Source organism: Anticarsia gemmatalis, chromosome 17 (genome assembly GCF_050436995.1).
Source record: "Anticarsia gemmatalis isolate Benzon Research Colony breed Stoneville strain chromosome 17, ilAntGemm2 primary, whole genome shotgun sequence".
NCBI classification, from domain to species: Eukaryota; Metazoa; Arthropoda; class Insecta; order Lepidoptera; family Erebidae; genus Anticarsia; species Anticarsia gemmatalis.
Genome location: NC_134761.1, coordinates 10,239,967 through 10,252,518, shown reverse-complemented (window position 1 = coordinate 10,252,518; position 12,552 = coordinate 10,239,967). Strand labels below are relative to the sequence as shown.

Below are 12,552 nucleotides of genomic sequence, written 5' to 3'. Positions count from 1 at the left end.
ATGTGAATCGACCAATTTAGAGATATTTTTATGTAGGCGTTAGGGTACATATTTATAAATTAAATGATAAAAGTAAAAGTTTCTCGTGAATTATTTGATTTTGACAACAACACACTAAATAACTATTGGACAACACTACAGAACAGTTGTTTATATTCGAGAAATAGCACGACTTCGTCCAGGTATAGTATTTCATCTCGTTACTTCCATTCCCGTGGGATGGTAATCTCATCGAGTTCATACAACCCATGTCCCGACAGTTAAAAACATATTAAAAAAGAATTATCAATTAATTTGGTTTAGTTGTTCAAAAGTTATGCGCACGGCGCATATTTCGGTAATTCATTTTTATTTATATAGATGACATTATTTAATACATTAAAAAATAAACATGTTCCTCCTAACCATTATACATAGGCACATTAAACCACGCTTTCCCACATAGATAGGCAGAGACCAGAGAACTTTACTGCCCCTCCTTCATTCACATCCATATATACCTCATCACATTCGTTTTGTAAATCAAAATCATAATAATAATAGACGTTATCATTGAACTGCCGTGACTCCAATACCCACTTAGTTAAGCTAGGCTCTACAGCTTAGCTTTATGAGGTAACTAGATTACTAACACTGCAGGGTGTAGTCTACAATGCTATTGTAAACATGCGGACGCAAAAGTTTTTATGAGTAAAGCAAGCAAGTAGCTAGGTACTCGATAAAACCTAACAATGTGCTAATTTATTATCAATCCTTTTGTTCCAAATCAATTTCAAACATAATTTTGCAGGGAATTTGCAAGGATTGTAGCAAGTAGCGTTCTTTGGTCTCTGCAATTCATATTGTCATATTTTATATACGTATGTCGTATATGTATAATTTTACTGCAATAAAATTGCCTTTTTTACAGTAAAATAGATTCAAATTCCATTAATAAATAAAGTATATTAATAAAGGTAAGGCACATAAAAAGTTTAATAAAACTGACCAAATACACTACCCTATCTTTTCATCTAGGTATATTACCGCGTTACTAGGTCCCCGGCTATAACAGCGAATGTATTCAGTCCATTGACCGATTTCTTGGGGAGCATTCGCCCGCTTGACCTACAAATAGCAATGGACATCGATCTTTGCGATATGGCCGTATTTGGCGGTCGTGAAGGTCTTTTAGGGTATTGGATAGACTATTTAGGGTTTTGGTCTAGTTATTTTGGCGGGTTGCGGTTTAATATGGATATGATTATATGGAAAAAAAACCTAGTTGTATGATTTATGTCATATTATGCGTTATATAATCTGTCGCCGGTAATAGAGCTCGGATGAGTTCAATATAAACTATACTTATCTTTATGAAGGGATTGAGAATTGAGATTGGATTGGTAGGTTACCAATTATGTTAAATACTGCTATTTAGATAGACTATAGGTAATTGAAAATGACTTCTATTTTTATGTGACTTAGCTTCAACGCTAGTGTAAGAAAATGTTAGTCTGTAGAATAATCGTAACATAATTAGCAATATTTTATGCCATAGAACTGTTCCTTGAAAACGTATTCTAGTATCCTAATCGTCTCGATTTTCAAACAAGCATCACTTCCTTATTCATCGCAAACTTCGTACAGTTTGTATATTATAGTTTATCATAATACACCGATAAGAATTCAGCCCGAGTTCCCGAGGAGCACAAAGAACGAATACTACACGAAGAAGGTATGAAAGATATTCTCAATGGCATCCTTTTCTACGACGGAGGAAAAATATTTTCTTTGAATACTGCTCATGATGTTTAATGCGATAACATGGTTATATTACTTTAATCATGGTGACCAATAGAACTATAGTTGCTATAAAAGATGTACATGAAGATTTGGAAACCAGCTAACGTCTCCAGAAGTGAAATTTCGTAAAATTAAACGATACTAATATTATAAAGCTGAAGAGTTTGTTTGTTTGAAAGCGCTAATCTCAGGAACTACTGGTCCGATTTGATACATTCTTTCAGTGTTAGATAGTCTATTTATCGAGGAAGGTTATAGGCTATATATCATCACGCTACGACCAAAAGGAGCAGAGTACCAGTAATTAATGTTACAAAAACGGGGAAAAATTTCACCCATTCTCTCTTATTGGGCGCAAGCGAAGTTGTGCGGGTCAGCTAGTGAATAATAAAATAATAGCAGACTTTTTTATTCTACCATAGAACGAATGGAATTGTGGTGGAAACGTGAAATTACATGAAGTATTTGTAGATTTCTTGGATCACCGAATCAGTTCAATAACAGACGCAATAATTTATTGAATTATTTAACTTTAATTCCTATTAGTAATCCTTTATAATAATTGCAAGCGAATAGAAATGAATTATACTGTTACTCGACAATCATATTATAATTCATACGTTTGAACTTAGCGCTTCGCACACAATCAGCTTATCAATAGATAAGGAAGCCTTATTAAAGGAGCCGTTGATTGTATATTTTTATTGCATATTTATTTTACTGTAGCCTGATTCAACACGAAACATAAAACTATCGGGAGTTGTACACATAATAATACCATAGGAACTATTCAAAACGGATCACCTGTCGAAACAGTCCGCCCAAAGCCGTTACAGTTCGGCCGAAACGTCGGGAAATTCAAATTATATATATACATTAATACCATACTATTTTAAACAGATTAGCTTTTAAACCAGTCCACCCAAAGGCGATGCAACTCGGCCGAAATAACAAATATTTAGGAAGACATTGTACTTTTTAAAATTTAATTGAGTTTGCAAGAACTTTACACTGCATAAATCAAGCAATCTTATATCTCTACCTGTACCGAAATATTTTCTTAGACGTGACATATATATGTATGTATAAACAAAAGTCAAAAAATTAATACCATTTACATGATTACCAAAAAAAGCCGTTGGCACGTGTACATTTGGAGCGTGACATCAAGTATGCAGGTTGCATACAGAATGCATTGCGGGGAAGTAGGCCGAGGGGTTGATACCCTCGTAGAGGTCGTGAACTTTGCGTTGTTGTCAAGACAATATTAGTTGGTTTGAGGAGATACTAACTAATTACGTTGAAGTTAAGTTTATTTTGTTGATTAGGGTAATGTTCGACAATTTCGTATTAGTTAGTTAAATAAGCATTTTATAAATCAAGATTTAGTCGTGTTTTTAGTTTATGGCTGCAGATTTATAAATGTAATTCGATTTTTTTAAATATAGAGTGTCTATTTATATACTAATCCGCGTTTAAATACGCTTGATAAGTTTAAACTTTTTATTTTATCGTATGGTTAGTGGACAACCTTGTGTCAAAGTTGTTCAAGTCACCCGAAAGGTCATGACATGGCTATCTTTATAGGTAACAGCCAACTCCAAAGCATGGAGCCAGTTCTAATAACTACGTGGTCATTTAAAGAATGACGGCGCCAAGGGTTGTTTAAACCACTGATCGTTCACCGACCGGTGAGCGCAACTGCCTAATTATTTTATAGTAAAACTTAAAGATACACTTACCTTAGCTACATTCGAGAATTCTTGTAGACTATGTAATCAAAGTAACTTCTTCAAATTCTAACTTTCATCTAGAATTTCAACTTTATCGCGAAATCTTCATGGAATTTTGTTTCAAAAAGGATCATTTACTATCAAGAAATAGCAAAAAATTCTTCTTATCATGAAAGTGTCTTGTTTGAATCCTTAATTTACTATACTACTTTATTTAAGTCTATAAGAGTTTTAAGATTGAAGGCACACAAATCTACATTGTGTATAAACAAACTACGTTTTCATTGAAAACTTTTGGTATGCCTATACTAAGTATAGTCATAGTAGGTCATACCGGCGACGGCTGCACTTGCTGATGACAGGATTCCACGTAGATAATGACGCAAGTGTAAAGAAATCGTTAGTGTTGTGTGTCGAAGTACCGACGATTCCGAACAATATAAACTCAGTGAAAACCAAGTGAGGGTAGGCGTAGAAACTCACGCCACAAGGAGACACCGCTGCCACATCAGTCAGCCCGTGACCACGGTCGATGTAATTCGATCGAAACGTCGGGGAAACAAATAAGGTATCCTAAACCTTTCATTTTTAATCGCGTTTAAGACCCGTTGCATTATAATATTAACACAAGTTATATACAATTATGCTACAGTAGTGTACTAACCTGGGTCCCGGTGTGGGCGTGTGTGCGGGCTCGTCGTCCGCGTCGTAGAAGTCGTCCTCACCTTCCGACGATGAGTACGACGTGTCTGGCACGAACAGAGACATCGCTCCAGCTCCTGTTAGATAATATACATAAGATAACTGGAAGAACTTTGTGAGGATCGTACCAAGTGTCGTTCCTTGATCTTTACAAACCCCTATGGGAATAAGGCGTGAATTTATGTATGTATCTCTTATTGAATTGTGTCGATTAACCTAAAAAACTGATAACATACAATAATAATTGTGCTCTCCCGCCTTTATTCAAAATTTTTCACTCAAAAGTCCAACAGTTCGGGCGACACTACCGCCACGATACATCTTGGAACCGGCACTAAGTTACTTGCTAGTTTCGACGTACATCACTAGATGGCGTTTTTTTATTTTATGCCATTTTGCAAACTGGCCTACTCCACTAAAAAAAGGCGTGATTTTAGTATAATAATATGTTCAACAACATCGCATGCAGTGTTCGCGGGTGTACGAGGTGGTCTGTTTGATACAGGTAATTTAAAAAAATGCATTAAGCAATATACGCAAGTTGTAGTTTGGTTCTCTTTAATAAATCAAAAGCTTACTAGATTGGATAGAGGGTGATATTTTAACTGTTATCACTTCAATTGTGTACATTCAATTGATATGAACTTACGTGGCGCGTCGAGGTCTTCTAGCGGCGGCATGGGGTGTGTGGGCGTCACCAGCTCACGACACTCCGCGCCCATCTCCACGCGCGGGGATAATTCGGGATCTGGACATGAAAAAATACTATAAACCAGAGGAAAATAGTACCTATGTGTTTGTCTGCGGCAACACAAGCCATTATTTGCTATGTGCATGATGACAGCGCTGCCAAGCGACTTTGACTTGACCAAGAATTGAAAGGTGCCAGTCAATTCTTATCAGCTGTTTGCATTGTTTACGAAATATTTTATTTCAAAGTGCTTTGCAGCCTTTATCGTATTTTCGCCACATAATGCGCTACAATTAAATTAGCAGTTCCCACCACATACTTCTCACACAGCGAATCAAATGTCCAATTTATTCCCTGAAGATGGGAGATAGCAGGATGATACGATAGAATAGCATCGATACAATAATGTTATTATTATATTTATGTTCGTCTCTTTCATATCTCGGGACTACAGAGTCCCGGACATTTGGAAGGCGTGTGTGGGGCCGAAGCCAACACGTAGAGGCCCTTTTCAGACGGTTTTAATCTATCAATAATGTGTGGTGTCACAATCCGGTGATTATCCCTGTTTACACTATAAAATGCACCCAAGGACAATCACCGGACTTAGTTACCAACATCGATTGACGAACATCCACGAACCTTGTTTGATATGTGATTGTGAAGGATTTGTTGGACCCTGATATACACCGTTCACCGGATTAACAGTATTCTGAAACAATCGTAACACATAAATACAAAATAACGTTAAATACTTTAATCATTAGTTTAATATAGACATATAAAACTACTACAACATATAAATGGCTAAAGGCACGTAGAGCGAAAGAAGCTTATTACAAAATAAAAACTGAATACTCTTTGAGTAAATTATAAAAAATACATACCCCTAGTCCCTGTTTAATCAAAATCAGAAATAAATACATGATTATATATCTTTTGTACTCTAGAATAGTACAAATTATTGGTTCTATTTTACGTATGTACATACATACGCAAAACTTTGGGTAAATTGATCTATTTTGTCACGAAATTAATATAAATTTTCGTGTTTTTTTCTTATACTCATTATATATTTTTGATGAGGACTTTACGTGTGAAAACACGCACGTATACGCTCGTAACGTACGTGCATTACGTGCACCATAGATAAATAGGAAGCAGAAACGCTTTTAAGAATTAATTTTGAAATAAGGTGTGAGTAAAGAATATAGATGCATCATTAAAATAAGTATTAAAGTTAAAATTACCTTAGCTATTTGAAGCAGTACTATGGAATGTTTTATGTTGTCCAACATGGCCTGTAAAATATAATAAAAGTTGTAATTACAAAAAAAACTGTCAAAACAAAATGCTTTACTGACTGGCTGGCTATTAGTCATCAAATCTTTTGAACTCTATCTGATTGAAAGGATCAGTTCAGTTAGCACATACACATTTTGAAGGCTAGAGGTTACCTGCAAACTAGGACAATTTAGGAATTTATTAAAGCTCGGTTTTTCTTTCTTTTCAGGTGGAATATTCGCAGTTGTTTTATTCATGAGTTTTTTTTAGTAGATAGATTATTTGATACTTATTTATATGCTGGGAAACTGGCCCAATATTGCTTAATTTAGTTTAATTGTTTGTTACTTACATTGGAATGGTCTAAAATAAGTTGTCCTTTACTCTTTTCGTGGGGATCTGCTAATTCGGTCACTCGCGTGCCCATTTTCTGAAACAAAAAGAATAATTAATTAATATTAACTATTGCATCGTTTTAGAATAGGGAACCAACTATCTTATAGTCTTGTTCGGTCTATGGTTGAAGCTGAAAAGCAAAATTCTTGTTCACATGTAGGCAGAGAGATAAACAGTGGTCCATCTCTTTTATTTCGATTTCACAGAGTCTAGATTGAGCTTGCGCCGAAACGTCTAAGGATAATGTTTGATGGCGTTAATTGGATAGTTGACTGAGTTAAAGAAAAATTATAAATCTCGTTCTCGTAAAAAGTTAATATAAAATGCTTAGACTGTGTAGCTTTTTTCGTGAACAATGTTGAAATTGTAACTATTACAGGCTGAAACATTTTATTAGACACTCATTTGACACCAAATAAATTATGACATAGTGACGTCACTACGTCGTATTTCTATACCAAAAAGTGTTCTTGACATTTCGTAAAGAGTAGCTGATTTGACTAGTAGGCAACTACCCTATTCCTTTAAAATAGGGGTTCCCAACCTTTTCTTAGTCCGGGACCACCGTAATATTATTCTCATTAGCAGGAACCACTATGTAAGTATTTTAAAAATAAAGTTTAATAATCATCCCGAAAATTTTAAAATAATTTGCGTACCATATTTTGACTTCCACGGACAACTGGTTGGGAACCACTGCTTTAAAATAATGATAATACTCACATTGACTAGTTCAATCATGATCTGAAGATATGCGTCGGCCTCAGATATCCGTCTCTCGAGGTCTCCGTGGCGATGTCTCGGCGCCGGCATACAGCGTGACCATCGCTCCCTTCGCCCGTGTCTCGCTATAGTGTCTTCTAGTGCTCGCACCCAACGTTCCCTTTCTGAACCGTCTCGAGCCTGGAATAAAACAAAGTACTTTTAAATCATCACCATAGCCAAAATCAATTATTTATACATTTAATCCTAATGTTGACTTGTTGTTGTTACAACATGTTGATAGTCTCTCTTGTTGATAGTCGTTACAATTACTGAATCTACCACTAGCTCGGAAAGGGTAAGGGCCTTAAGAAGAGCTAGCAAGAAACTCACACATAACAGCCTGTTGTGTGCTGCTTCGAATTTACTTTGACTGTTTCTTTTTTATAATATAGACATGTATTTATTCTATGGTTGGATTAGGTACCTAACCCCCGGTTTCTGAGTAATTTTAACGGTAGTTTATCTATACAATAGCGTTTTTTATATGAGTTTAACACTATTGAATAGATAAACTACCGCTAAATGTACCTCAGAAACTAGGGGTAAGCCAATCCGAAGATGTTTCCATACAAAAATATACAAAAGTCACCTCGCGACTCTTCCAGGGACATTAGGTATTACAAGGTAATATTTTTATTGTTTCCTGAGCCTTTTTACACTCTTGAACTAAGGTAATCTACTCCTGGTTATGTCCTAGATGAACAATATTAATGCATTATGTAAAAATGCATAACAATTCATTCGAGCTTAAGAACAATAGAGTTAAGAAGTGTTTAACAAATTAGTAGGGTCAGGTGTTAAGCATTACGGCAGCTTGTTTTTTTTATAAGACTCCTACAAGTATTTATATTAAAAACAGAATTTACATGATAAATGATAATTTGTTTGTGAATGCCTGCTGAAAATGATTGGGTTCTTTTCATGTGAAAAATTATTATCGTGTGTGATTCAGGCTAATCACTTTATTATCTCATAGTACTTTAGTATCTAAAAGTATAGGAAAATTTACGCATGTGTATCTACGTCGGTTTGGCGGTCATTTCAGACACACAGCCTACATCATTCAGAAGAATTTTATATATCAAAATAAAATAATAACGCAAAGGATTAAAATAATAATTAAGTACAATAGCTAAGTTTATACAGGAGCGTACACCAATTTACCTGAAAATGGAAAGTCTTGTGGTCTACAGTGATGGTGAAGGTGGAGTCGTCTTCGTCGTCGATGCCTATGACGGCAGCGCGCAGACGCACGCAGCCGCGACGAACGCCCCGGGTCATCTTCTCTTTGGACTGGAAATAAAGAAAATAAATATTAAAAAGAGCTTTTCTCAAAGGTTTATTGGTATTTTTGAGGCAAACAATCATAAAGAGTCTGACAACCTTCTAATCTCTCACCTTAACAAGAGAAAAAAGTTTAAAGGAGTAACCACATTCACGAATATTTTGTGAACTGTGTCTACCTCTATGTCACCCTACGATGGGATAAGTATTGTACAATGATATGCAGTGTAGCATGGTAGTAGTGGTTAATTTTCTGTAGTTACTTCTACCGAGGTAAAATAGCGAAGGAAGATTGGATCATTTCAAACGGACGATGTCGCTAGAAACGCTATTTAAAATGAAACAGATTTAATTTACCCGCCAGGATATTTACTTTAGAACTTCGTTACCTCAATCAGTAACATAAATTGTCAGTCGGTGAGCTAGATCAGGTTAGTTTAAGAATTATTCTCTCGCAAGTGAGTAGTTTTTATAACTTAGGGCATGTTTTTTTCCAGTCGCCGAAATATCAGGTCACTTGTTGACACTTATAAGGCTTAAGTTTGTCAATTCTGGTGCTAAATTGTACCTGTGTAAATTTATTGCTTCTGTATTTCAGTGCAGATTTGGATCACCAAAACGGAATCCTTTAGATCAACACCAACCTACAATATACCTTAACAACTGCTCTTCCCAATAGTTGGAAAAGACGGGTTTCTTACAGTTTCTTTTACAAAACAACGTATGTTTGACTCCAGGTGAAGGATATAAAATGCGTCAGTATATCTGAACGGATCGTATGAAACAAGCGGTAAGTGTTACAACGACTGCACGTTGACCCCATGCATTGACATTACACAGAAACAGTTAACTAACTCCTGTTAAGGCATAGTACCAGACCTGATGCGTTTAATCATTATAGCAGCTTATATTTTATTCTTCCAAATGTTGCTGATAAAAACTAGTTGAATCAGTTAGGCTTCAAATTGGCCATAGTTAAACGGAAAGGATCCAACCCACACTATTAAAACACTCCTTGAAGTTAAAATTTTAATATCACGAAAACAATCCAAGTAAAATTCAAACCCGCCATGAAGTTATAGTCCTGAGTTAGTCCCCAAAGTTAAAGTGGAGAATCAATGACGGAATACGATCTGAACTTTAAAGTTAAATATCTCGAAACTACGTCTGTGTGGGTTGGATCGTTTCCGTTTAACTATGGCCAATTGTTCTGAGTTACCTAGTCGGAGTCATGATCACGAAGAATTGCTTTGCTGGTTGGAGTGAACTTGGTACCTATTTTGATATTTGAGGCTATTGACGGTGAAGTCGGCAAGGAAGGCATATTTAACGATTTTCTTTAGCTCACCATTTTACATGTAAGTATGTTTTAATCGGATCACCTATGTAGCCTTATTTCAAACATCACAATTTTAGTTCAAGAAAATCTAGTCATAGTTATGCATGCATATAAAAGCTATAATTACCAATATCTACTTTTGGGGCTAAGGTATTTCTTATTGCCCCTAACATTTAAAACAAAAAAAAAGTATCTATGAGCCCAGAATTTAAGCCAGAGTATATACAGACCTTATAGGTCACCCGTTGGCAAATTTTATAAAAAAAATACATAATATATTTCATAAATACATAATATATTTCAAAATCTAATCTTCAGGCCTCATGTTTACAATAAGCATAATATATGTTAATAAGTGTTCGTTTCAATGGTAATTGTCCCGAGTGTCGCCCAGTATCAATTGTGAAGTGTTGTGTGAAATATGGATACCGTGAGGCGAGTTTATCATGTCGTGTTTTATGAACGAGCAGGTAATATTATCTATACTAATATTATAAAGCTGAAGAGTTTGTTTGTTTGTTTGAACGCGCTAATCTCAAGAACCACTGGTCCGATTTGAAAAATTATTTCAATGTTAGATAGCCCATTTATCGAGGAAGGCTATAGGCTATATATTATCACGCTACGACCAATAGGAGCAGAGTACCAGGGAAAAATGTTACAATAACGGGGAAAATTTTGACCCATTCTCTCTTATGTGACGCAAGGGAAGTTGCGCGGGTCAGCTAGTGTATTATAATTATTTATTTTAATAACCTTTTTACACATGGAACTTTTGCCAGCCTGATGGTGACTCCATTTCGGGCTTCCTACATCCGGGAGTAATGGGTTAAATTCATTTGATTAATATTCCTTTAAACCTTAAAAACCTGTAGGTTTTAGTACATCCTCATGTGAGGGTTAAGCACCTAGCATAGCGAGGGAGGGATTAGGTCATTAGTTCTTTAAGCTGGCCAAATGTCGTTTAATGACTTTAAGAACTCTTAAATATGTATGGTTTCCTTATAATAACATTTTCCTTCGCCGTAATATGGCTCACAGCTTTGTTAGCATATGTATTGTGACAGGTATCATGATTTTTATCGAGATCTTGCAAGAAATGCAGCTAGCTAATCAGACGTTTGCTTTTTAGACCATAAATGGTAATGTAGAGTAACTATATTTTAGAAACAAATAACATGGTTTCTTACAAGTAACCTACTGCAAACTATTCAACGGGAAACATGTGTAAACCTCATAACCCACCCTCGGCATTCGTAACGGCGTAATGGCGCGCAAATATTTCGAAAATGCCGCCGTCGTTTGGGGGAAATCTGTCATTTGTGCGAATGGCCCGACATTTTATAAATGCCTGAGTAAACGGTCTGAAACGGCTTCCAGAAATATGACCTCCTTTGGTATCGCGTGGTTGTATAATACCACACTTGTAGAGTTATATTGAGAATGAAAAATACGTAAATGAAACAATTATAGGAGTTGATCAATGCAACAACTGTTGCACAGAGCGAAATTGACCATCATAGTATAAATTCGACAACTTTGTAGAGAGCATGCACAAATTTATCTAGCTTGTAATAATTTATTTTGCGGATACCTATTAAAAACCGAATTAAACAGGTCACCGTCAGTTCCATATGCCAGCGGGTCCCTGAGGTTCTAAATTCTTTAAACTTTCGCCAGCCGCGAAACTCGCATACCTACTCTAGTAAGTAATTGAACGTCCGGGACAATAATAATCACAGGAAACATACAAAATACTACTACTTTGTTTAAAGTGTAGCTGTAGATACATGAGGATGTGAAACGTAAAGTGATTGCACTGTTCTAAAAAATAATTACAACATTTAAGATCAAAGATAAAGATCAATTCATCACGATGCTCAACCACCAGTTGCCGACAACTACCGGGGATTGCCGAGGATTGCCGAAACTTACATCGCTCACTAAAAGTTCATCCAATTACTGTCACGGCTCCACAATAAGGCGAAATGCGCTGAAAACTATTCCGTGTTGCCATCACGACTAGTTAGTTAATCTACACAGTATACTCGCAGTAGTAAAGCTTTTAATCCAGTTTCAGTGACAAATTGAATGAAATCTTTTATAGAGTTTCAGAAAGGAAACCATGGAAATAATACTACACATTTTTTTTTCTTTTTGTGCGGATAGCAACTTTGCAAATACAATCCCGCATTTCAGTATGACATTGGATGAGTGGAGAGTTTTGTAAGATAGCAGTATTAAGTATGTTAATTTTTTTACTCGAATCCATGTCTCTTATGTAAACGCGAAATACAGAACCTCAATTAAAATACCACCGAGAGAATCTTGGAAGTTCTATTATTATTGTCAAATTATGAAATGTTAGGTGATAGTACTAAAAGTATTCATTTCAAGACAATATTCATTGAAGTCACAAAAACAATTACTAATTTACGGGAAACTAATTTACGGAATATTCCCGCAAGTGGCTACCATTCGTGTATATTAAGAGTTGAGTGCGCAAATCAACTGTCTCAACAAAGTTGGTACCCTGTACTAACACACTATACAACCGTACAAAACTACCGTGTTGG

At 35.7% G+C, this 12,552-nt stretch overlaps 2 protein-coding genes across 2 annotated transcripts in view; one reads left to right on the top strand and one right to left on the bottom strand.

Annotated features, from left to right (window-relative positions):
- Window positions 1-12,552, bottom strand: part of LOC142980227 (oxysterol-binding protein-related protein 9) — a 117,648-nt gene that overhangs the window by 65,654 nt on the left and 39,442 nt on the right. Inside the window, exons 2-8 of the mRNA XM_076125565.1 lie at window positions 8,518-8,646; window positions 7,312-7,491; window positions 6,545-6,622; window positions 6,159-6,209; window positions 5,551-5,620; window positions 4,867-4,965; window positions 4,180-4,294 (exon numbers count right to left, since the gene is read on the bottom strand). Of these exons, the coding sequence (XP_075981680.1) occupies window positions 4,180-4,294; window positions 4,867-4,965; window positions 5,551-5,620; window positions 6,159-6,209; window positions 6,545-6,622; window positions 7,312-7,491; window positions 8,518-8,646 (722 nt within the window). The remainder of the gene's footprint in view (window positions 1-4,179; window positions 4,295-4,866; window positions 4,966-5,550; window positions 5,621-6,158; window positions 6,210-6,544; window positions 6,623-7,311; window positions 7,492-8,517; window positions 8,647-12,552) is intronic.
- The window catches only part of LOC142980163 (very long chain fatty acid elongase 7-like), a 40,348-nt gene continuing 38,178 nt past the window's right edge, over window positions 10,383-12,552 (top strand). The window contains exon 1 of the mRNA XM_076125494.1: window positions 10,383-10,446. Coding sequence (XP_075981609.1) covers window positions 10,398-10,446 — 49 coding nt within the window. The 5' untranslated portion in view covers window positions 10,383-10,397. The remainder of the gene's footprint in view (window positions 10,447-12,552) is intronic.